Consider the following 25,585-nt stretch of genomic DNA (forward strand, 5'->3'; position numbering starts at 1 on the left):
AGATCTCGTCCGAGATCGACCTACAGTTTCAGGTAACCCTCGGAACAATATTTGTGGCAATCATCTCGGAGCACGCGCTCTCGCCAAGAAAGTACTCCGAGCCGGATTCTATTGGCCAATTTTGCAAAAGGAAGCAACAGAGTTCGTAAAGACATGTCCACCATGTTAGAAATATGCTAACTTTCACATCGTCCCACCAGAGGAACTCATTAGTGTAACCTCACCCTGGCCATTTGCAAAATGGGGACTCGACCTTCTCGGGCCCTTCCCCCAAGGATCAGGACAGGTCAAGTTCCTCATCGTAGGGGTAGACTATTTCACAAAGTGGATGAAGTAGAACCCCTAGCTAACGCCACTGCACAAAAAAGTTGAAAATTCCTATATAGAAATATTGTCACAAGGTTTGGGGTTCCTTACTCCATTACCACAGACAATGGCACTCAATTCACGGACACAGGCTTTAGAAAATTAGTGGCAGACTTGAAAATAAAACACCAATTCACATCCGTAGAACACCCCCAGGCTAATGGACAGGCAGAAGCCGCCAATAAAGTCATATTAGCCAGGCTAAAATGGAGATTACAGGATGCAAAAGGAGCCTAAGCTGAAGAGCTCCCACAAGTCCTATGGGCGTATCGAACAACTCCACACTCCACCACAAGGGAATCATCTTTCCAACTGGCTTACGGAATGGAGGCAATGATCCCAGTGGAGGTCAAAGAAGGATCCCCCAGAACAATCCACTACAGTGAAGAGGCCAACTCCTAACTTCAAAAGGAAGAGCTCGACCTACTTCCAAAAATCCGAGAAAAAGCTCGAATTAGGGAGGAAGCGTTAAAACGTCGCATGGCCTCAAGATACAACCAGAAGGTAGTGCAGCAAAATTTTGCCAACAACGACCTCATCCTAATCCGAAATGATATCGGAACAAGTCGACCAGGAGAGGGGAAGCTAGCAACTTACTGGAAAGGACCCTACCAAGTCATAGAGGTACTCGGAAAAGGATACTACAGACTGTCCGAACTCGAGGGACGAGAGCTACCAAGATCATGGCATGCCTGCAACCTAAGAAGGTATTATAGTTAAGAGGTAATAAAGATCTTAGGTCAAGGTGCACTCTTTTTCCTGAGAGGATTTTTTAACGAGACACCAAACCAAGATCTATAAACTCTCTGACTTAGAAGGGTAAACACCCACATGTATATATTTTTCCTATTTGTCTACTTTCTATTTGGAATAAAACTTTTCAGATTTCTTCTACAAAGCCTCTCTACAGGTCGGCAAGGTGAAAAACAAATTCATCGCCCGACCATGATGAAAACTGAATTCATCGTTGATTTCGACAAGGGTCGACAAAGTGAAAACCAAATTCACTGCTCGATCAAGACAAAGCTACAAGTCAGCAAGGTGAGGATCAAACTCATCGTCCGATCACGATAAAATCGACAAAGTTATAAAAAAGTAATCCGTAAGCGGAGGTCTGGCCAGCCCTGACTAAAAAATGGATTACTAATAACTTAAGAACGGACCGACGTGAAGAAGTCGGACCAATCGACCAAAGCAATAAAAAGTTATAAAAAGCAATCCATAGAAAAGAGGCCTGACGAGGTCTGAGAAAAAATGGATTGCTATAACTTGGGATGGACCGACATAAAGAAGTCGGACCAGCCTGATCACAACGACAAAAAGTTATAAAAAGTAATCCATGGCAAGAGGCCTGATCAGCCCTTATCAAAAGTGGATTACTAGAATAACTTAGAAGGGACCGACATGAAGAAGTCGGCTCAGGCCGATCAACAGCCACGGAGTTATAAAAAGTAAATCCATAAGAAGAGACCTGTGAGGTTCAACTAAAATAGATTACTAAAAATAACTCGCAAAGACTCAACAAAAGAAGTCGACCGACAGAAGGCATGCGCTATAAGGGACACAAGTCGGACCCAGAAAGCCATGACCTCAATAAAATCAATCTACAAGTATTCTATCAAGAATGCTAAGAAGAATAGTCGAACAAAGCTAGCTTCGACTAAAACAGGAAATAAAGCACAAAGGCAATCAAAAGAGGTCGAACAGCAAGACCCCAACACTCAAAAGATTCCTGAAAGTGCCAAAAAGCTGCAAACAACCATATCATGAAGAAACAAAGCTACTATAATCAACACTCAGAAGGCCACTCGAAAGTCGACCTCAAGAGTTCAAAAGCATTTGTTTTTCCAAATAAAGTTGCTAAGGAAAAAGCAACTACAAAGTCACAGTTAAACAAAAAATAGAGTTCAAAGACCCATAAACCAGGCCATTAAAGACACATAAGCAAAAACTACAAAGGGTTCAAAGATTCTCCAGTAGCGTCATCTCGAGGCGAAGGAGGACAAGTCTGAAGGGGGACAGCGTCGACAGTCCCATCCGCCCGATTTAGGATCTGGACATCGGGATCCGACTCGGGGTGGTCGACCTCAGCTGCTGGAGTTGAAGAAGTCGGGGCAACAGAAGCCTTGGTGGATGGCACAGGAGGGGGATCTGCATCATCATCATCTTCATTCAGGGCAGGGACGATCTTCCCATTTTCCACAATATTATCTAAGCTGAAGAGAGACAGGTCGAGCTCGGGAGCAAGAACTCGGACCTGATCCTTCAAATTCTCATAAGCAAAAATCACACTGCCCACGAGATGGCCCTGAAGCTCGGCATAATCAGCCCGAGCAAATTCCAACCTCTCCCTGAGCTCTATCACCTCACCATAAGCTCGGACATAGCTATCCTTATGCTTCAGCACCGTCTCCTCAGCCAGGTTTGCAGAAGCCACCGCAGCAGTCGCCCGAATCTTCTCACCTTCTAGCTCTCTTTCCAGCTTTGCCACCTTCACCTCAAGCTCCTCCTTCAACCCCTTGATCCAGTCAAATTCCGACTTAGCCTCCTCTATAAAAGCCTTTGTCGCATTAACAGGAAGATCCTGGGCAGTTCGGAACAAGGATGCCCCCATGTGTGCCAACTTAATACCGCTTCGGGTAATGAAGTCCAGATGATGAAGAATGGATACATCATCAGTAGGGACAACACCATAAGGGGCAATTTGATGATCGACAAACCCCACAATATCAAAATCAGGGGCGTCTAGATTAAAAGGCTCAACAGTCCTCTGTCTTTTCGGAAGAAGGCCGGCAGTGGGAGAAGAAGTAGCAGCAGAAGTTTGAGGAGGATCAACCAAATGAACCGGAGGAGTAGGAATTACCCTCCTCGGCCCAGTAATGCTCAAGATTGGCTTTTTAGGAGGAACTTGAGAAGATCCTTCCCCGGAAGCCTTAGCCAAGATGTTCTGGGCAGCGGTAGCTTTCCTCGCCTTCTTAAAGGCCTTCATAGAATCATTATTCTTAGCCATCTCTAAAAAAACACAGCAAAAACAAGTTACAAAACTTGAAGAAAAGAAACTAAAAAGCAAGTAAACAAAGTCAAAGAAAAAAGAAGTCGACCACTACTCAGCTCAACTCGGACAAGGGAATGGCTCCCTAAGACCTTCTTTGTGTCGAGATGGGGGGTTGCCCCCAAATCTCCTCCAACACATTCACAAAATACTGCTCGACCTCATCAAGCATCTCCCACGAATATCTAGACACCAAAACTTTCTTTTGCCAACTTAAAGGAAAGGCAGGTTCATTGTTCGACTCTAAGAAAAATAGTCGAGCTCCCTCAGCAGCTCGGACCTTAAAAAAATAGTTCTTAAAATCCCTAAAAGACTCATCGTACATAGAAAACACTTTGTGTCCTTGAGCAGACTGGAAGGAAACCCAAGAAGCTTTCTTTTTAGTAGTCCCAAGTTTGGTCAAAACAAAGAGGTAAAGAAAGAGAGTTTGAGAAGGCTTGACATCAAATTCTTGACAAAGCAACTGAAAGATTTTAATAAAGCCCCATGAGTTCGGATGGAGCTGAGACGGAGCCACATTACATGACCACAGCAAATCGGTCTCGAAAGAGGTAAAAGGAAGGGTAATGTTCATTTGGCTGAAAAAGTAGTCGTAAGCATAAAAGAAGGGGCGCTCCCCCTGGGTCAGAGAAGGGAAGCAAACCCTCTCGTCGGAGTCAGGCGCTACCAACTCGTAGTTCTTCTCCTGATCCCTACTACTACAGATTCGGTGATGTTTTCTAACCTCCACGCAGTACTTAGAATTAACTACTGAAACACACATCAGGACGAGGGAGTCTAGCCAGTTAGACATTCCTTCGGGGACTTTAGAGGATGTCTCGACAATATTTTTTCGAGAAGACGTGGTCAACTAGTCCTAGAGCAAGAAAAAGAAAAAGGGGTCACTACCCAAACAGGTCAGGCAAATCAAGAAATCAGCTCGGACAAATATGGATACAACTCATACAACAGCGAAAGGAGATCCCAGGACTTGCATCAAGGGCCAGGGGCATCCTTTGGAGGCAGTAACAGAGTAAGGTCTCAGGAAAAATCCACGTCTCGACATCCCCCCAAAACAGGAAAAAGGAGATTTCAAGCAGCTAATCACAAAATGACATCAAAAGTTACCATCTTTTGACAGTCCATCAGCAAAGGAAATTATCAAACATCAAACATGCCAAGTGGAGATCACTAAAGACACAACCTTTTTTGCAAACAGTTCATTATTCCAAAGCTTCAAAATTAGAGGATACAATCAAGAGCAGTAACAACAAAAACCCCTAAAAACATCAACGATTAGGAAATACGCCAAGGATCATACATAAAAGGAACTCCAAAAAAACATGCATCACAGCAACAATCAAGCACGACGACACAGAAAAAATTCAAGCTTTCCAACATGAATACAAGCAAGATCAAAACTTTTCCAAAAATAGCACAATGCATGCGTGAAAAAGAACAGCGAAGAAGGTAAAAAAAGAAAGAAAGAAGAAGAAAGAAAACCAACCTGCAACGGGAGGAGACGATAAACACTGAAGAATTAAAGCAACAACGAGGCCGTGCCTGACGATCACCTTTCGAAAGAAAAAAGCACCAACAGTCACCTCCGAAAACAAGGAGAAACGCGAAAGACGTGAAAACTGGGGAATAAGCGAAAAATGAAGAGTCCCAGGCAAGCAAACAGAAGGGTAAAAAGATGGAGTTTTCAGGAAAGCAAAGAGAGAAAACTGAAAGCAAATTCTTTTGGTGATTCAAAATAAAAAGAGGAAAAACGGCAAAAAGAAGAGTTAATGGGTTATTAAAAACCCTCGCACATTCCCAAAGTAAGAAACGCGCATTTTCAAAAGATAAAGGAGTGAGAAAAAATGCTTCGCATTCAAATGGAAGCTCTACAAAAAAGGGATCAATAATACTCGAGCTCGACTTCTCCAAAGAAGGATCGAAGTCCTAAAAAAGGACTCGACCTCAAAAGGAAAACCACGCTCGAGCAGGGGCATTGTTCATGCCCTGGGTCGAGCTGTACGACCTGGGCTGATTGACAACAAGTCGACCGACCTCTTCTTAAAGAGTTCGACCAAATCACCAAGGAGAAGCCCAAAAAGGGCCCAAACAAAGGAATACGACCCAAATCCAAAGGCAGCCCAAGCCTAGAGAGATAAGGGCGGTTCCCTTGAAGATAAGATGACTTCACTCAAAGATAATATAAGATAACTATCTTATCTCCAGAAATGTCACTCCACACTATTATAAATACACTGGAGCACCCAGGTATAACTCATACTCTGATTCTACAAAAAACCTGTTTAATACCCTTGCTAACTTAAGCATCGGAGTCCCTTGCAGGTACCCCCACCCTCCGGTGACGAAGGATCAGCAGTACTCACAATCCCAACAAGTCGGACACATCAGCGCCGACCAGCATGGAAGATCTCGCCCGAGATCGACCTACAGTTTCAGGTAACCCTCGGAACACCTTTCTAATAAGACTTCCTTATTGTTTGCAATATCAATTCTAATTGGGGTCACTTGGGACTTCATATCCTCTTTTAATCAAACTGGTTCAAATTGTTCTAATACTTTAGATGGCCCATCGTCCTCCAAATAAACTCCTTTAGGTCGATTGCTCTCGCTATTTCCAAGAGTACACGGTGTTCTCTCTTAAACTCTCTAGGCTCACTCCCTCAGTCTGCATAACTTTTATGTCGGCTTTTCGTAGTGAGAATCTTAATCGTCTTTTTCATTGTCTCAACTATCAAACTCAGGGACTACGAGGCTTGATACTCCCAGTCTCAGATCAATACAAAGGCGCCTAGCGCACTGTGAAATCCCACTTTCTCCTTGGTGTATAGTTCTCGTTAATATCTCCGATAACTAGTTTGCTCCGATGGATGGAATGGACTTGGTCACTAGTCCCACGATTATCTAACAGCATCATCTTCTGTCCTAGACCTCGGCAATCTATTCCGAAATCAATGGCTATTCTTTCTCACCTTAAGTGTGAAACCTTCAATGGTTGCAGCATTTCAAATGGCTTCTGTTGGTTACTTTCTATTTTCTAACATGTCAACTACATAATCCCACGTGCCGCTAGGTCATTTCATCAAGCCACCCAAAAATGTCTTCTTTGAACTCATGACACGTTTTGGTAATTACAAGGTGAATCAACAATTCACTCTCGTAAGCTTCAGACAACAGTTCATGTGTCAACTTTTGACGTTAGGTACACTCACCTCTTTCTATACCTTCTATTTTGTCCCTTCACGCCTCCAAATTTCTTTCTTGTCTTCCTCCATCTCTCCTTGTTTTTCTTGTTTAATAGACTTTATATCCTCGATAGCTCCTTATCCTCCTTGGTCATACAAGCAATACTCAGAGATTTCCTGCTCAAGCATCCGTCACCACTTCCCGAAGTTGTGTTCGCACGCATCCTAAACCCCTTTTTTTGCAAGGCATCGCAATTATTTCACGTAATTTACTTAAGTTCAGGCATCATGGATACTGGCACTGATGTTAATCTTCCTTTCAAGGTCCGGAAGCCTTTGTCGTATCTAGGTACATCCTAAGGTGTTAACTTAACCGTAGGTAATATGGTTGTCAAGAATTAAGGCTCCAATATTCTTTGTAGTGCCACAGGTGTTCAAAAGTCTTGCTCTAGGGAATTAACATTTTAATGGTTTCATCTAGGAGTTGTGCGCGACGAAAATTTTAGTGCGAATTAATTTTTAATAAAAATTATTACGTTCAGATTGAGGAACGAGCAACACGAAGGATATTCACAAGAAACCAAAAGAAAGTTTTATATACAATTAGACAGAGTTATACCAAAATAATGAAATGCACAAGAAGAAGAATCAAGGTGCATCTCAAGAAAAGAGCTCAAATCAAGAACCTTTGGTAGAAAGAGTAGAGCGTATAGAGTCAAAGAAGTCTCAGCTGATTTTGAAGAATACAATTTGCAAATGAGAGCAACTATACTCACATCAAGTTCCCAAAATTCAAGGATTACGTGGTTATACCAAGACAAGTTCAAGCTCATCTTGAAAGAAACAAGATTCATGTGCGTAAAGAGTAAAACTAGAAAGATGCTCAAGCCACTCAAGAAGGGGTCCAAGTAGAGTTCCAATGCAGGTCTTAAAAGAAGATTAGATCGGTTCATGCAGATTCCGTTGGCACACTTTCCCTTGCATAAAGCCTTCTGCTGTTCTCTTCCTTCTTCACTGCATAACCGACGCTCCTTACAGGAAAACACTTAGTCGGACAGTTTTTTCTTCTAGTACTCCTTTCAACTCGATCCTAGGTTCTATCGATTATAATAGTGTCTTCAGTTGCGGTACAATCAAAACTGATCTAGCTTCCGGCCACTAAGCCTATCGCAAACTAGCTTTCTCTTCGAGATGGGGGTTCTGGTACACTTTCAGGATTGTCTCAGAAACTCTCTCGCAATGGTGATTTGGTCTCTTCCTCACAGTTCACTGTCATTGGGTTTCAAACAATGACCCCGCACAGTCCTCAATACTTCCAATCCCTTATATATACTCCAACTCACTTCCGTTGCGTCCCTTTGATTTGTTTGTCTTCAAAAGTTTGTCATTTGATGTCACTACCTCACGTAGCAGTACTCTTACGTTGGTTCTAAGTTAATCACCTTAAATCCTAATTTGTCACTTCTATCTTAAGTACAAATAAACGCAATGTCACAGCATTCTATAGCATAATTGAAATTTCATTAGTGGTTTCGCGATTACCTCCACCTCGTGGTGACCGACCGGCACCCTAAATTCTCCCTTGTGGATAGTTCCAGGACATATGTCCAGGACGATCGCACTTATAGCATAAGCCCGAACCAAAACGACATGGCCTATTCGGGTGATAGCTTCCACATTTCTGACAACTTGAATCATCTGAAGTAGTCGCTAACTGTTTTCCTTTTCTCTTGAATTCTTGGCCCCTTGGTGCGAAGTTCTGATTATGTTTCCTTCGGTGAAATTCCCGGCCATAATTTCTTTCCAAAGCAGCCTTCTTTAAGCACTGTTCTGCAACCCTACTCTTGTTTACCAAGTCCAAGAAAACTCTGATCTCCATCGGACCCACTGAACTCAGTATATCACTCCGGAGTCCTCCTTCATATTTGATGCACTTCCATTCCTCAAAGTCTCCCGGAGCACCCTGACAAATCTTGGAAAATTGACATAATTTCTCAAACTTGTTTGTGTATTCAACTACAGACATTTGACCTTGCTTCAATTACAACAATTCAAGCTCCTTAGCTGTCCTGACCGAATTGGGGAAGTATTTTTTGTAGAATTCCAATTGAAAGGCATTCCAAGGTATTGCAACATCGTCTTGCTGCAGCAGGCGTCGCGTACCCTGCCACCAATGCTGGGCTTCACCCGTTAACTGATAAGTTGCAAATTCAACACATTGATTTTCAGGGACTTGTTGTGCTTGTAAAGCCCGTTCCATCGCCTAAAACCAGTTATATGCCTCTGTGGGTTCCGTAGTCTCTCTAAAGATGGGCGGATTTACCTTCAGGAAGGTTCTAAGGTCATTGGCCCCTTCTCTCTGTCACTGCCATTCCCATTACCGGCTTGATTCTCCAATGCCGCAGCCGTAGCCTGCATAGCAGCAGCCATGTTCTCTAGGGCAGTCATAAAGTTCGCAGGATTATTCTCAGGTTCCGTGTTACTAGCCCTATTTCTCCCTCGACCGTGGTCGCGTCCACGAGTTGCCATTTGGTTCCTGTTCACACCAAACAAGTGATATCAAGGTGATCAGTCTCAATATCGCAAGTCTAGTGCTTCAAAATTCCAAATGCATGCTCATGAACTTTATGCTATGTATATCAGGTAGATATCCTAAATAGCACATAAACACGACTCAAAGTATGCTCAAAAGCATAGTCAGTCCGTCCCTCAGGCTCTATAGGAACGAACTACTCTAATACCATAATGTAACACCTTACCACACAGAGTCTTATGCTTAAGTCATAAGACAGAAGTGGCGAGGTATTACGACCTCTAAAAATAAAATTTGTACATATAGTAGTATGAAAAGGTTTATAACTAGGAGCCTTTGAAGAAAAAGGGGTAATTCAAAACCGATAAATCGGAAAGCGCAACACTCCGATCGATAACGTAAACGAAACAGATAAGAATAAGCTAACACGAGGAGATATACAAAAGAGTACCAACAATACAGATATCAAGGCTCAAGACTTGTTTTATGAAGATAACCGGTCTGAGCATAATATATATATATATATATATATATATATATATATATATATATATATATAAAATAGTAGAAAGTCCTAAAAGAATCCAAGACACAAAATACAAAACCTGGTTCTCCAAAATGACCTCTAAGAGGAGTTAATACAAAATATACATACAGTGGAGAATATAAGTATCTAACCAAGTATATAAGATCAAAATATAATCCCGAGAGCTAAGGATCTTCGCCAAAATAGAAGTCTCCAGTAGGGATGGAAATACTACCCGAACCCGTGGGTACCCACCCCGCCCCTACCCGCTCGGGGCGGGTAATTACCCGCCCCGCACCGGGACGGGGTCGGATTTAGGTAATACCCGCCCCTACCTGCCCCGCTATATATATAATATATATAATTTTAATATATAATATGTATAATATATGTAAAATAATTAGTAAATGATTAATAATATTCTATCATATTTAAATTTTTACTTTAATTTATGTTATGTATGTGATGAAGGTTATATAAATTTTGAAATTTAATTTTATTTATTGGATTTTAATAATTATAGGGGCGGGGCGGGTTAGGGTTCAACATTTTACTACCCGCGGTAGAAGTGGGGCGGGTTCTATGCGGGTTGTTGTGCGGCGGGGCGGGGTCGGGTAAAGCAAAAACCCGCCCCTACCCGCCCCGTTGCCACCCCTAGTCTCCAGTATGCCTTAGCGAGGAGCCTCATGTCCTGCATCTGAAAACCACAAAATCCGCATGGGTGAGAATCGGAGGTTCTCAGCATGGTAACAGTGCCCAAGTATCTAACATGTAATGTCCTAGGAGAGCCGACGGCAATCCTAGAACTTCCAGTTATAATCAAAGCGTATGAATATACTAAACCATGAGAAAGTGAAAACAGGCAACTAACTTAAGGATCTTCAATTTAACTAAATATCCCCTTTCCAAGTCCGTCAAACCTCCCAACTGCCAAAAGTAAAGATATGCAAACACAAGTATATCATACAAGAAATGCATAAGTAGGAAGCAAGTAAGACAATTAGGCAATTAGCAAGTAATGATGCAATCAGTTAGGCATTCCAAACAAATCACATAAAATGCATATGATACATGCCTGTCCTAGTGGCTGATGAGTCTCATCTCTCGGTTGTCAAGCCAACCCGATATGTCCTGGTAGCTAACCATTAGACAGAACACCAAACACGAAGCAAGTGGGACAACGCCACAACCCTTGCATCTTACCCGCGTACCCGGAGCAGGGGACAACTTCACCCTGCCTCTTACCCAGGCAGTGTTACATTCTCGGCCCAGAGCAAGCGGCAACAGAACACGGCCCTTACATCTTACCCGCAGCCTTTCCAGAGCAAGTGAATAATACCACTGCATCTTACCCGGAGTCACATACAGAAACACACTTTCGTATTCATTACCATTCATTCATTCATCCATTCATTCTCAATTCATACCCGGAGTAAGTCGGTAACACCACTGCATCTTACCCGGAGTCCTCACCTCTTACCCGGAGCAAGTGGTTAACACCACTGCATCTTACCCAGAGGCACATCGCAATCAATTTCAATTTCATTATCTTTATAATTTCCTCATCTCAGCCAATCGGCTACAAATCATAATTCATTACCAGCTGTAAACCATCATCATACACAGCCATTCGCCTCATATCATACTCAGCACTCCATCACTTTCCTTTACAACTCATGTCATCATCATTAATCATAACTCATCATAATATCCCTTTTTCTTCCTCCATAAGTTACCCCCTTCTCTAGCTTCCCCTCAATCACAAGACATTTTACATTGATTTAAGACTTAAAAGATGAAAATGGGGGGTTTATAAGCCTAAAACAGCATCTTAAAAGTTTACAAGCTTGTTGGAAATGTGAAAAAGACTTGAAAACAAAAGCTTTAGAAAAGAACAGGGTTGCGTGCATACGCACAGGGGTGTGCGTGCGCATGCCTAGAAGAATTTTTAAAACTGTGCATACGCACAGAAAGTAAAATCTCTATTGTTGTGTGCGTGCACAAGGTGTGCTAGCGCCACCAATAGCATGTTATTCCCAATGTGTGCGTATGCACAGGGCTGTGCGTACGCACAGCTTGCAAAACCTTATCGTTTGTTTGCGCGCACAGGTTGTGCTAGCGCTCCCATCAGTGGCCATTTCCCTGTGCGTGCGTACGCACAAGGCTGTGCGTGCGCACACAAACCAGAAATTACAAAATCTGCAGAATCTGCAGAATTCAGATTTTTGGCCCAAACTTTCAACGATCATATTTCCTTCCACAAAATTCGAATTTCTACCAAATTTAAACCATTTTAAAGCGTATGAAGTTATCTTTCATTTGATACAAAAATTATCAAGTTCTAAAAAGAATAACTCAAGATATGATCCGTTGAAGTTCATCAAAATTCCATTTTTACCAAAACTCATAAAACTCCCAATTTCTAAACATACACTTCCAATTCTCATTTAAAACCAACCAAAACTCACCCTTCCAATATCAAAATTTCCAAACCTCATTCAACCCTCAACCCACCAATTGTTCCATATTTAACCAACCTCAATTCAATAATTCCATTTAGGATTACATTTCCATAACTCAATTTCTTCCAAACATTCATTCAATTTCAACAATCACCATGAGCACAAACATTTATATCACACTAAATCATGCTTACCAACTTGAGTCTCAATCTCAACAACATTTGGGCATATTAATCCATACTACTCATAACTTTCCATGCTCATTAACAATTAGCAACATTCACAACCAATCAATCATTATTCACACATTCTCAACTTAATCCACATCAACATTTCATAATCCACTAAATACATACACAACAACATAATTCATTTTAACCCATCAACAATATCAATAGTTCAACTCCTATCTTAGGGTCTCTAGCCTAAGTTTTCACACCACATTATATTTTAGATACAGGAAACTAAAATCATACCTTGGCTGATTCCCGTCTAATCCGGAACACTCTTAAATTCAACTTTCAAGGTCTCCAAAACTTCCCCAACAGATTTCTAAGCTTGGTGCTCTACTCCAAAACTTTCCAAAACTACCAATCAAGTTTCAATAGCCACATATATACAACCTAAGCCACAAATATCACACCCAAACACAATAACTCAATCACTAAATCACAAAATTTCAAGTGTTTAGCTTAGGGTTGAGATCCTTACCAAGCCCAAGGATCAAGGAGGCAAGACTAAGCCTTCCCCTCAAGTTAATTAGATCCTATAACATCAAAACTCAAAAATCTCAACACTTTTAACCCAAAATTTTTGAAACTAAGGGATGGGAATTTAAGAAAGAAGACGTGGTTTACCTCTAGAATATTTGTATGGGTTTTGTAGAGCTCGACGCCCTGGTCGTGTGGCCGCAAACGGTGCGTCAATTGGAGCTCCGGATCAAAAGTTATGATCAATTGAATTTGGGACAAGGGTTTTGGAACTTCTCCCCTTCCCCTTTTCCAATTTTAGCGTGTGTGTGACTGTGTGTTCTTGGAGGAGAGAGAGTGATGAGCTCTCTCATTAAATGAGAGCTTGGTTGGGCCCTACTTGGGTCCAGTTGGCTCAATTTGGCCCGTTCGGCCCAGTTTTGGGCCGATTTCTTTAAAATTTGTGTCAAAATTCTCGTTTTAATTTTTTCTATCACTTTAAACCATAAAAAACTCATTTCTCACTTTCTAGAATATATTTTAATTTATGGGTTAATTAGTCACTAATTAACCGGATTTTACAAGTATGCTCTTTACGGTTCTTTGGATGACTTGATCCATAAAAAACCTCTCCCGGAGACCGACGTGAGTGTCTATGCACGCATGATTGTTAAAGGACTTTCGCATATTCATTGCAAAGAAATCATCCATTGTGACCTCAAGCTGGAGAACATTCTTTTGTTTCCTTCGTAGGACAAAGAGAGTGCAAACTATCAATTAAAAATCGCGGATTTCGAATTATCTAAGACCAAAGAGAAGGAAGCAGATTTTGAGGTTTGGAAGTCCAAGCCTAGAGATATGCCGTCGTACTTGTCATCGGAGGTATTTTCCGGTCATATTGATGCTCCAATGGATATATGGGCACTTGGCTGTATAGTAATTGAAATGCTAACTGAATTGCCTGCATGGGGTGAGAGCTTTTTGTCTACTGAAGAGTATTTGAGGTTCTTCATTGAGTATCTTGAACTATTACCAAAGAAGGCGAAAGGAATCAGTTTTTTCTGTTGTGATTTTCTAGAAAAGTGCTTTATAAAGGATCCTAGCAAGAGGTGGATTGCTGACATGCTTCTTGATCATCATTTTCTTTAGATCACACTTTTTCATCCGTATTATCTTGCAACTTGGCTATGATTGTTTTTCTTAGTTAGAGATATTATGACATTGTAGGATTAGATGGTTGATTTGTTTATTATGTCTCCTGTCCAAGGGCTTGATGGCTATGCCGTAGGATCTCTTGTGTCAGGCCGTCTTCTTCTCTTTGATGATTTTGCCGAAAGAGAGTTAGAGTAGAGCGGTGTTAGGAAATAAAAAAATTATACAAAGTGTTTGATAAATAATGAGTCTATTTCTTAACATTTATGGTTTGAAAATTTGAATAAACTAATTAATAATAGTAATTTTGTTGCTATATGTGCTTCAGATGTTGTAATTTCTTTTTACGTTTTAATTTTTTTTTTCTTTCATCTTTTTATAATCCTGCTTTCATCTTTTTATAATCCTGCTTTCAGTATATGATCAAATAAATAATTAATTGAAAACTAGGATACCTAAATAGGTTAACACAAGTGGTAGTTATTTGATTTGTTTAAAGATAATGTTCTAGATTTGATCCTTAAGAACTAAATGTGAAACGACACCTGATTTTCATGATTGAATAATGTGAAATTATTCTATAAATAAGCTACTACTAGTAAAATATAATGGAGTAAGGGACAGAATACATTAGTAAGTATCAACTTATTCTATCTCTGGTGCACAATGTCATCCATATATTCTGTAACTTGGTGCCTTATTTGGCAATGCCGATCCTATCCATAACAGCAATAATTGCACAACATCATTGTGATATGATTTTTGGCTTAAGCTACCACAAGTCCGGACGTTATTCTATCTCTATGAATAATTAATGCATGACTGTATTTCCTCCAGCGTTTTTCCCTTGGTTTCGGGTACAAACTTTGCTACAAATACAATAGTTAAGAGGGAACATCCACCATACAAAAACAAAGTACCTGCCCAAAAGAAATGGCAATATATGTTACCATCTAAAGTTAGATGGACAAAATACAAATGCTAATTATTTCCTCCATGTTAAATTATCTGATACAAAGAGAAATCAATGAATTCGGACGCAATAATTTACATTTAGATACATTAATTCTTTAATCTATGTGTTGTATGGTACTTGTTTTTTGTCAACTTATCTTTTGAGATCCGCACTTAATAATATATATATATATATATATATTTATGTATCTGTAGCCTATTTTTTTCTTTAAAATATAAATACATCAGTAATATTACATGACAAGCAAATATTATTATTTTGGACTAATAATAATTTATATTTTATACCCATATTTATAAGAATTTGCTATATAAAACACATCATTTTTACTTGTATTTATCAGAATTTGCACACAAATCAATATAATTTGAACCTACATTTCCAAGAATTTACACACATACCATTTGATGTTTATATTGGCCAATTACTAGTCAAAATTGCTAAAATCTGTTGCCCCAAGACTTTATGCTTTAACATACCATTTTATTCAAATAGACAATTATTTGAAACTAAGATTATGCTTACCAGGAGAACTCCAACTCATTAGGAAGTTGAAAGTATATGAAACTACCCAAGCTCCTAGCCAGTTAACCAAAACCACCAAGCTCCCAGCTGTTCCCTTCACATGTATGGGAAAGATCTGCAGTATGAAATATAGTATTAGTTAGAATCTTATATTTGCTGAACATGTTACATGAGTCAAGACCATTCAAGTTTATGTTGTGTCAAATGAATGACACATACCTCAGACATTATCACCCAAGGAACTGGTCCCAATCCAATTGAAAATGCTGCTACATATATCTGTTAACAAGCAGAGGCAAAAAGATGGTGAGAATATGAGCTTAAAGAACAAGAATTCCATGGGAGAAGGGATCAATATCTTGAAGAAGACGCACCATCACGCCGGCCACTGCTAACACCGGTACCCACTCGAGCAATAAGCTTTGATCCTGATACAGGAAGTCACAAGTCAGAGTTTCAGAACTAAATAAGATATACACTCCAAGAGATTTGGTGTATATATATATATATATAAATTTAAGACTTGCCTTGAGAAAGAAGGCAATTCCAGTGATGAAGCAGCCTAAAAATGTCCCAAATGCAGAAACCTACAAGTATATCAATTAGGCATCAAAATAAAAAATTCTGATTCTCCATTTTATGGAATGAAATGTATTGTTCAACATTTACCATTATCAGTGGTTTTCTTCCAGACTTATCCATTAAAATAGCTCCCAATACAGTGAATGGAACCTGCATACATGCATAGGCTATGGTACCAACTTTGCCAGCAGAAAGTCCTGGAAATAAAGTTATAGGAGATTAATTACACAGAAGATTATATTGGTCTTTCAAAATCAGCATGCATCCACTGCATATATTTACTTACCGGCTGCTACAAAAGTCTCAGCTGTGTAAAATCCAATACCATTAATTCCAACAGATTGTTGGCACACCATTAATCCAACCCCAATCTGAAATCATCACAAACAGTTAGAAATCTTTGAGTAAATATACAAAAATTGGTATGTATGAACATTATGCCACTTACCACTACAGATCGCACGTGTTTGCTTTGGAACAAATCCAGAAGCTTGGTTTTAGGAAGGCTTTGGAGAGTTTCAATATAATCCTATAAGGAAAATGAGTTGAGAAAAGTGAGCTCAGATGATCAAGCATATCAACTTGATTAAGAAACATTTTAACCATGTTCAATAAGTTAATGATTGGAGCTAAGAAAGTACAAGAATTTCTTCAGCTTCTTGAGAAGTATCAACATTTTTTCCCCGAAGTCTCCTTAATGCTCCTTGAAATTCCTTTTCAAGACCAACTTTCGCCTGAAAAAATATATATACTTTTAATTATTAATTTACAATTTTGCATCACTCTCTTTAAGATTGTACTAATGTATCTCAATGCTTACCAGCCATCTAGGGGACTCAGGGATAAACCACAAACCAATCAGCAAGCAAATGCATGGAACTAGTCCTTCAATTTTCAAACCAAACCCTTCAAGTTAGACCCTGTTTCTTCACAACAGTCCTTTTGCAGAAAATTAAACTTTAAAGCTAATGGTATTAATTATGGTTTACCTGCTAGAGCTAGTTGTCTCCAAGTTATGACACTTCCTATTAAGAATGAGACTGAAGCTCCAATAACAATCATAAGCTGCAATACAATTGCAGTTAAGACCAAAATTCACTCCAATGGTGTGCTTCAACATTTTAATCAAACAAGTAATATGATCATTCTTAATGTTTTCCCACCTGATTTGTTGTTGCAAGTCCACCTCGAAGATTCTTTGGTGCTATTTCAGCTATATATATAGGAACCTGTTCCATTTTGCTAACATAAGATATAGCTTTCTATCAAAGCTTCTAATTAGGAAAAGAAAAATATTGATAATATTGTAATACACTATAGTTAATTACCACATATGAGATAACTCCAATTCCATATCCTGTGAAAAATCTTCCAAAGTCGAGTGAGTAAGGATCCTGAAGCAGACAAAATAACACATTACAAAATAACACATTGAACCTCAATTCAATTTTGATAACCTTTTTTTTAGGAGATGAATTTACATATTGCATGAGATGCATACCTTTGAGAAGAAGAGGGCTAACCATCCTGTTATGCAAAATGCTGTTGACATTCTCATTGCCTGTTTCCCATGAGAACCAAGGATTGTTTATCAAAATTTAAAGTCCCTTATAAACTGCATAAATTTATTTGGAATTTAGATATCACATACCCCTTTCCGGCCAATGAAATCGGTAATCCGGCCACTTGTTACAGCCCCGAGCATTGCACCAATGGTTACTAAAGAACCAAACATGGAAAACTGCCATCCCCACGAAACAGAATTAGTTTTTCTAATATTTCAAAGTTCAAACAGCATGATATAAGTGTCAATGAAAGAAGAGAAGATTATAGTACCAACCTGAGCAAGAGATAGATTAAGATCTTCCCTGATAGCCGCTTGAGTAGGTGCTGTATATCCCACCTGCCAAAATAATCTCTTAAACATAACAACACATGTTCCTGTTTTGTACATCCATCTATTAGTGTTATTTCTTAAATATATATATTATGTATACTCACACAAGTTCCAAATGAAAAAGAACCACAGACAGCAACAAATGTGCTGAGCAGAACCATTCCAATGGATCCATGTTCCACCATTGTTGTATTAGATTCAACATCTTTGCAGGAAACATCCTTCTTCCCTTGCTCAATGAAGGGCTCTTGCAAATCCTGAAGCCCATTATTATTATTATTATTATTATTATTGTTGTTGTTGTTGTCATGTCCACTCTCCACATCACTGTGCTGCTCAATTGCCATTTTCTTCAGTAGCAATATGGTTCAAACTTACAGAAGAAAATGGAATAACCACCCCAGTGATTAAGAGCAATGCAGTGATGCTAAGAGAGGACATGCAAGAAAAGAAGGGCATGTGTTGGATGCTATATATAGTACTCTATGTACTACACGACAGCATTGTCAATCACTACAAGATATTTAGTCTTTTTGTTTGATTCAAAGTTTCTAACATGTGGAAGGAAGCTGTCATTGACGTGGTGATTCTTTTGAAAAATGTGTTAAAACAGAAATATATGTTTACATAATGAAGAAAAAAATATCTCTATAAAAAAACTAATATTTCCATTACGGGCTTATCTATTAGAGCAGAATGGTATTGACCTCTGTGCATAGATAGAGCAGCAAGTCATGTGAAGCTTGTGGTGAGTAGCATTATTGGTGTTGGTTTATTCATATGATCTTACGTGGTTCTTAGTAGGATGGATCGGCAACATTTGAATATGTTTGTTATAGGAGGGTGCAAGCTGTTGGATAAAGAGGTATGATTGTATATTTGTTTCCACGGTTTTGGCTCAATCATTGGCATTGCCACAAGTCCATGCCAAATTGCCAATACGCGCCATTGCTATTGATTTTATGAAAACAATAATTAGCTCATTGTACATCTTGTCAAGATTTCTCATTGTCTCCCTAGCAGGATTCTATTCCTAATTAAACTAAATTCCACATCTTCTTAAACAAATAGTAATTTATTAGTCACAAAAAAAAATAATTTATTAATTAAAAATAAATTTAATTATTCTATTTTTTTTATAATTTCACAAGACGTGTAATTAGATTCATATTTTTTTTAATTGAGTCTTTATATTATTTTTATTATTGTAATGAGGTTCTTTTTATATTAAAAATATTAAAATTAATAGAACATCTTTTCAAAAATTATATGATTAAAGATTTAATTAAAATTTTAATCGTAGATATTTTTAATTTATAAAAAAATATTCTATTAATTTTAATAAAGATTTAATTAAAAAAATTATAAAAATTTAATTATAAATTTAATAAAATTATAGAGACCAATAAAATAATTAAACCTTAAAAGTATTATAAGTTGAAGAAGTATCTATTTTGGTCCTTTATTCTATCTATGTCCTATGAAGTACTTGGTACACTTTTTAGTTTCTACTACGAGAGTTGAAACCAAATTAGAATTGAACAAGCAGAACTCTTTATGATAAATGGCATGATGGCTGTATTATATACTCCTAAGGTTGCTGTAAGTTATGGTTAATACGTGTTGGTCTTGATGAAAGTTGTTTCTTGGCGGCTGTTACAACACTCTTTTGAGATTTAAATTAAAAAAAAAAATCAAAATAAAAAATTTGAATCTATTTTATTTTTTTTTTTATTTTATTAAAAAAATATCTTTGGTCTCTTCCTCTCCTCCCTAATCCAATCAATAAACATCATCATCTCATTGCCGCTTTAAAATGTTGCGCCTCCGCTATTCGCCACGACGCTGACACCCTGTCGCAACGCTAGCCTGAGGCAGAAATTCCGATTCCGACATTAACCCAAAGAGAAGATGCGTTGCGAAACCAGGAAGCCATAACGATGGAGGTGGGTTGATCGTGGAGTTGGATCTTCTTAAAGAGCGGCCATGTTGCATTCTCACTTGATCTCGGTTTCTCCGTGACAGCGGCAGTCATGAGCACCACGGATGAGCAGTGGCAGCCATGAGGATCAAAACCATGGCAGTGATTTCTCTAGTCCTTGTAGGTCTCCTCATTGTAGTACGATGTTTGCAAGCTCCGGCGATGGCAGATCACAGTAGAGACGCACAAGCTACGGGGAAAGATATAATTAGGCCTGATTCGAATAGGATTTGGATCGGGTAGGGGTTGATTTTCTATTTGTTTGTATTAATAGGGTGTATTTGAAATTTAAATTTAAATATAAATTTAAGGGTAAGTTACCAAAATAAATAATTTTCAATTCAATTTTACCTGATTATAACTTTTAAAGATTGCAAACGCAAATGCAACTTTTACGTTATTATAGAAATTTCACGACAGGAGACTCGCGGATTAGGTATACACGTAAACCCGCTAGAGGGGTATAGCGGTTTACTTTGAAACACATTTAGGAAGTGCCGCAGTTTTTTCATGAACTTCAATTATGCATAAACCGCGATAGGGGGTGTAGCGGTTTATGCTTGCCCAAAAACACCGATAAATATCAAGCAGGAGGGAGTGGTGTGATGGTGAATAGTCATTTTCACAAATTTACAAATGAATAGTGAGGAGAGTTTTTTTTGTTCTAGTCCATTGTTTTGGAAAAATTAAGAAAAGCAAAAGGCATGGTGTTAAGTTCACTGATAGAAAATCAGTGAGTGTTTTTATCCGGTCAACAAATACGTTGTCAGAGTTAAAGACGAGTATATTGCAAAAGACGGGGTTGTGTGGGGCCAAGTGGTGAAGAAGGTGTTCTACAAGATTCCGATTGCGGTTGTGTCAACTGGTGTGAAATATGAAACATTTGTGATCGGGTCAGACGAAGACATGTAGGTTTTGTTTCATTGTCGGCGCAGGTTTCCGGAAGTGAGAATCCACGAGTTGTATGCCAAGTTGGACGACAGTTTTGGTGCATCAGCATTGAATCCTCAGTCGATGACGGTGGGGGGTACTTCTACCTCGATGACTGTCATTGCACTTGGTTGTCTGTTGGCTGATCCTTCATCTGTTGCAGTTGGGATAGCTAGGTCACCTCGTATGATTCCGGGTATTTTAGGTGACGGTGAACCAGATCGAGTTGAAAATATGATGCGAGATGATGATTTAGACGATGAGCCAGCTCACATCATGGGGGGGACAGTGACGAGGATACTCAGAGGAACCCACCTACACATCAGGGGCCATCCAGTTTCGGGTCACAGCAACACCCTCCACATTTCTCAATGCTGAACTTGGAAGCCGTTGGCCAGCAACCGGACATAGATCCTACCTTTGGAGGTCAAGAATTACACGAGGGACATCCTTCTAGAAAATTTCAAATTGGCCAATCTTTCCAAACTAAGAAGGAAGCTGTATTGAGCGTAAAGGATTATAGCATCCATCGTGGAGTTGAATACCGAGTGATAGAGTCAGGCCATCTTAAGTATCATGGGAGATGCAAGGAGTTTGAGAAAGGTTGCACATGGATGATTTGCATCACACTTCGGCAGTAAAAGGGTACTTAGGAAGTTAGAAGGTACAACGGGCCTCACACTTGCTTGGCTACATCAATTTCGAGCAATCATCGACAGCTTGATCATCATGTTATTTGTGTGAGAAATTTTTCGTTGGTTAGAGCCGATGTAGCGATTATGATAAAAGTGTTGCAAGAAACTACTGAGGCAACCTACGGATTCAAGCCTAGTTACAGGAAGGTGTGGGTGGCAAAACAGAAGGCAGTTGCACAGATATACGGGGAGTGAAAAGAGTCTTATACCAAGTTGCCCCGTTGGATCCTTGGTGTGCAATCCACGATGGATGGAACCGTGGCGTTGTTGAAGACTTCTACGGTACGTGTCGGTGATCAGGTTGATGAGTCTATAGTGTACTTTCATCATCTTTTCTGGACATTTCCTCCATACATTGAGGCATTTAGACATTGCAAGCCACTAGTCAGCATTGACAAGACTCATTTGTATGGGAAGTACGGCGGCACTTTGCTTCTGACTATCACGTAAGATAGTAACTCGAATATCTTATCCATTGCCTTTGAATTTGTAGAAGGGGGAGAATGTGGAATCCTAAACTTTTTTCTTATCCAACTTGCGTTAACATGTGACCCCACAAGAAGGTATTCTGGTGATCTCTGACATGCACAATGGCATAAAGGCTGCACTGGAGGCACCTGACAGTGGTTGCCTACCACCTCATGCATATCGAGCCTTTTGCATTCGTCACGTTGCAGCTAATTTCGCCCTCAGTCGCATCAGCCGGTAGTACCCTGAATCTTTCATGGAACCATGTGAAGTGAACTATGAAGTGCTTTACCTTATCCGGCGGTGGAAGCTCCCCTAATAACTCCTGAAACCACTTTCAAGCCGGTCTGCCATCATCCATCAGCTTCTCAAAATCTGTGAGGCACCCAGCCTAGATACATCCTTCCCATCGACGGACAACCCCAGCTGGTATACCCCATCTTGGAGCGTGATGGTGTACTCCCCAAATGGCATATGAAAGGTGTGTGTCTCAGGATGTCACCTCTCAATGAATGCGCTGACCAGGGGCTCATCCAACTAGAACCACCCTGTGTTGAGTCTCGCAAGGTGGTACAAACCAGCCCTCTCCAGATAGGGTATGATCCTATCATGCAAAGACATATTCTGTTACCTCCGAACGTTGTAAATACACCTACTTGGCTGCAGCATGTGAGAAAAATAACAACACCAAATGAAATTCCAATACTTACAAGTTTAAACCATAAATTATAATTGGAAACAAAAACTACAAGTGTCATGTCTATCCAATCCGGTATAGTTCAATTAACATTATTTTTAACCTAATTTTATTAAAATAGAGAAACAAAAATGTTGAACTTTTACATAAAATTTTGAAACATATCTAAATGTATTTAGAAGAAGTAAAAAACTCCAACATTTAAACTTATAAGTCCTACGTTATAAAATTTAAAATAATAAGGCTCAAATTTAAGACTTAAATCTTAAATTTAAAATAATAAAATACAACCATTAGATTCTATTTCTAAAATTTAAGTCTTAAATTTTAAAGACAAAATTACAAAACTTCTAATTTTAAAAGTGAATATTTAATATTTAAAATTTAAAATTTTAGGGTAAAGTATACTTTTTGTCCTTAAAGTTCGACAAAAATTTTAAAAATATCCCTAAGTTTTATTTTGTTTCAATTTTGTACTAGAAGTTTTTGATTTGCATCAAATATACCCTTGATGGCTAATTTTTCAAAAAATTTAAGACCAATTCAATAATAATTTCATAAGAATAACCCTCAATACAAGCAAATCAAGTATAATTTTCATGCATTATTATTAGATTGGTCTTAAATTTTTTGAAAATTTTGTCGTTGAGGGTATATTTGATGCAAATAAAAAACTTTTAGGATAAAATTGAAACAAAATAAAACTTATGGGTATTTTTAAAACTTTTGTCAAACTTTAAAGACAAAAAGTATACTTTACCCTTTTAAGTATTAATTTTCAAATACGATATTTAAACAATAACCTTACAAGCCTTAAACACTGTATTTAAAATTTGAACCCTAAATCTCAATTACTGGTGGATAATCATTCTACTTAAACATTATATCCTTAAATTAAAATTTTAAATCTTAACTTTTAAATCCTAAATTACAAATCTTAAATTATGTATTCTAACTATTGCACCCAATACTACATTTTATGTTATATAAAATTCAATAACTAAAAGAAAATAGACTTATCTCTTCGTTGATGCTGTCAGCAACGTGCTCAACGCCGTTGAGTCGGTACAGGTTGCGTTCGTCCACCATAGTCCTATGCCTTAGTAGTTCCAAATGCCCAAATAATCCTCTCTAAGTCTTAGGAAATTTTCCCTCTCAATCCACAATTTCTTCTCTCTTTCTAAAACATTTCTTTTCTCATTCTAACTTTTTTCCAACTGATGCGAACTGAATAATTCGCAACTAGGTGCAGCGTATTTATACTCAAGCATAAGCCGCTATACCCCTATTGCAGTTTATGCATAATTGAAGTTCGTGAAGAAACCGTTGGAGGGGTACCACAATTTCTTCCTAAATGTGTTTCAACGTAAATCATTATACCCTATGTATACCTAATCTGCGGTCTCCTGTCGCGATTTCTATAATAATGTGAAAGTATGCAATCTTCAAAAGTTATAATCTGGTAAAATTGAATTGCAAATGATTTATTTTGGTAACTTACCTTAATTTAAATAATTAAATATAAATATTTAATTTTTAAAATAATTAAACAACTCTAATCCTAAAATGATATATTTTTGTTTTTCTATAATTAAACTAAAATAAATTGTGCTCTTTTTAAAATTAAATTAAATTAAATTTTTAATTCAAATTAAATAACTTTAATCTTAAAAAATAATATAATCTTTTAAATATAAATTTTGAATCTTTCAAAAAATTAAACAACTCTTATCTTAAAAGAATATTTTTATCTTTTTAAAATTAACTACAAAATTATTTTACTTTTTTTATAATTAAATTAAATTTTTAATTAAAATTAAATATATTTAATATTAAAATATTTTTTAATTTTTAAAATTAATGATAAAAAATATTTTTTATCTTTTTAGTTTTTTTTTATTTTTACTTTTTATTTTTGTTATAATTTTGTAATAATTTAATATCAAATCAAAAATAAAATAAATTTAAATTAAAATAATAAAATGAAAAGATTGTAACGAAACAAAATTTTAATATTTTTTTTCTTAATTACGAAGTACTAAAATTTCATATATAGACGTTTTTTCTTTCTTATAATTAAAAAATACTAAAACTCCATATTACTTTAGAATATGGATGTTTAAGATGGCTGCCCTTTCCAAAATCCAACCCAAACTCAAGATATATTTTGTCGGATTTTCATTTTTTATCTGGTGTTATTTTCGGGTCGGGTTCGAATTTTGCTTTGGATCACCCGATCCGAAGTTACTTTTCACAATAAAAAATATATATATTTGAGTTAATTAATAATGTTATATTATACTTTTATTCAATCATCAAAAAATATTATACTTTTATAATTCAATTAATATTCTTTATATTATACGATATTAATTTTATTTTAAAATAATTTATTTTAATATAAATATAAACTAACCTTTGTTAAATTTATTTTTAAAAGTATAATTTTATTATTTTAATATATAAAATTTATAAATTTGTATATACTAATCTTTTCAGTTTAATCCATTTTTTTTTTGAATAACTTCGAATTAAGTCAAAATAGACCTGATATCCTTTTAGGAACAGATCTAAATTTACTCGCCCGATCCGGCCTGATCCATGAACACTTTACTTAGAATACCGAATCACTGTCAGGAGGAGGGGGTTCGAATTCGACACCTCTACAAAAAGGAAGAGGGCAAATGACATAGAGCTGCATCTCATTGGCTCATTAGTTAGTAGTCACCAGAAATTTTTATTTTATGACTATTATTGGCGTAAGGCCCAGGTTTCAAAATTTGACTGGACTGGTCTCAACTTAAAAAAGTCCAATAAGAATTTATTACAAAAGAAATGTATTTTTTTAATTTTTTGTATTATTAATTTTCTC

At 37.7% G+C, this 25,585-nt stretch overlaps 1 protein-coding gene across 1 annotated transcript; it reads right to left on the minus strand.

Moving 5' to 3' along the window:
* Positions 1 to 14,610: 14,610 nt before the first annotated feature.
* LOC107638160 (sugar transporter ERD6-like 16) lies at positions 14,611 to 18,386 on the minus strand. The gene is made up of 17 exons (XM_016341338.3): positions 18,047 to 18,386; positions 17,886 to 17,948; positions 17,697 to 17,786; positions 17,547 to 17,606; positions 17,374 to 17,439; positions 17,209 to 17,274; positions 17,035 to 17,110; positions 16,866 to 16,930; positions 16,687 to 16,779; positions 16,494 to 16,574; positions 16,332 to 16,416; positions 16,133 to 16,242; positions 15,991 to 16,050; positions 15,838 to 15,891; positions 15,683 to 15,742; positions 15,464 to 15,578; positions 14,611 to 14,882 (listed from the first exon to the last, which is right to left on the minus strand). The coding sequence occupies exons 1-17, from the start codon at positions 18,287 to 18,289 to the stop codon at positions 14,764 to 14,766; spliced, it is 1,506 nt and encodes a 501-aa protein (XP_016196824.1). The 5' UTR covers positions 18,290 to 18,386; the 3' UTR covers positions 14,611 to 14,763.
* Positions 18,387 to 25,585: the final 7,199 nt, after the last annotated feature.

Source organism: Arachis ipaensis, chromosome B1, assembly GCF_059453495.1.
Source record: "Arachis ipaensis isolate K30076 ecotype BB chromosome B1, ASM5945349v1, whole genome shotgun sequence".
In the NCBI taxonomy this organism is placed as follows: Eukaryota; Viridiplantae; Streptophyta; class Magnoliopsida; order Fabales; family Fabaceae; genus Arachis; species Arachis ipaensis.

Coding starts and splice junctions, on each gene's coding strand:
- LOC107638160 (XM_016341338.3), bottom strand. CDS start 18,289: ATGGCAATTGAGCAGCACAGTGATGTGGAGAGTGGACATGACAACAAC. Junction 16,243..16,331: donor TGAGACTTTTGTAGCAGCCG/GTAAGTAAATAT, acceptor CTTTATTTCCAG/GACTTTCTGCTGGCAAAGTT. Junction 15,743..15,837: donor TAGCAGTGGCCGGCGTGATG/GTGCGTCTTCTT, acceptor GCTTGTTAACAG/ATATATGTAGCAGCATTTTC.